Here is a 577-nt window from a genome sequence, read left to right as displayed (position 1 = left end):
TGAGTCCAAGTTGCGGGCCGCAGCCCGGCGAGCAGCCTTCTCGACTGCATTGGGGGACGCACCAGTTGTGCGCGCGGCCAAGTCGATCCGCGCACTCCTCCGAGTGATCGTCGCCGGAGAAGACGCCGAATGCGGTCGGCCCTTGCCCTTCGGGGGACGAGGGGGCGCCATGGAGCGGACCTGCCCAGTTCCGGTCACTGGGGAGGTCACTCCCGACCCAGCCCGCGACGAAGATCGTGGCGATGACGCCCGGGCGATGGCGGGTAAGGCCATGCGCGGGGAGGAGGGGGGGGCAGACCTCCAAGCTGACGTTGCTTGCACCACTGAGCGTCTCCGACTCCAAAGCAGCCATGGGAGTGCCAAGGAGTAGGGAGAGGGCCGCGCAGGGGCGAAGCGGCGAATCAGCGTCAAGCATATCGTTGAGAGCATGAGCATCCGCATCCTCCATCGGATCTTGGGCAGGAGCATCATGGGTCAAAGAAAGCTCTTTGGTTGCTGTCTTGTTCACCGGCAGGGGTGGCGCATGTGGTGTAGGGGAGTCTTCATCCTCTCCACTGGAGCTTGGGGAATGGCTGCA

General features: G+C 64.6%; 1 protein-coding gene across 1 annotated transcript in view; it reads left to right on the top strand.

Moving 5' to 3' along the window:
* The window catches only part of LOC123153242 (uncharacterized), a 6426-nt gene extending 6056 nt beyond the window's left edge, over positions 1–370 (top strand). The window contains exon 5 of the mRNA XM_044572455.1: positions 24–370. Coding sequence (XP_044428390.1) covers positions 24–370 — 347 coding nt within the window. The remainder of the gene's footprint in view (positions 1–23) is intronic.
* The last annotated feature ends 207 nt before the right edge of the window (positions 371–577 follow it).

The sequence above is a fragment of the Triticum aestivum genome, chromosome 7A (genome assembly GCF_018294505.1).
Source record: "Triticum aestivum cultivar Chinese Spring chromosome 7A, IWGSC CS RefSeq v2.1, whole genome shotgun sequence".
Classification (NCBI taxonomy): Eukaryota; Viridiplantae; Streptophyta; class Magnoliopsida; order Poales; family Poaceae; genus Triticum; species Triticum aestivum.
The sequence above is the reverse complement of the archived record's forward strand: the minus strand, read 5'-3'. Positions and strand labels throughout refer to the sequence as shown.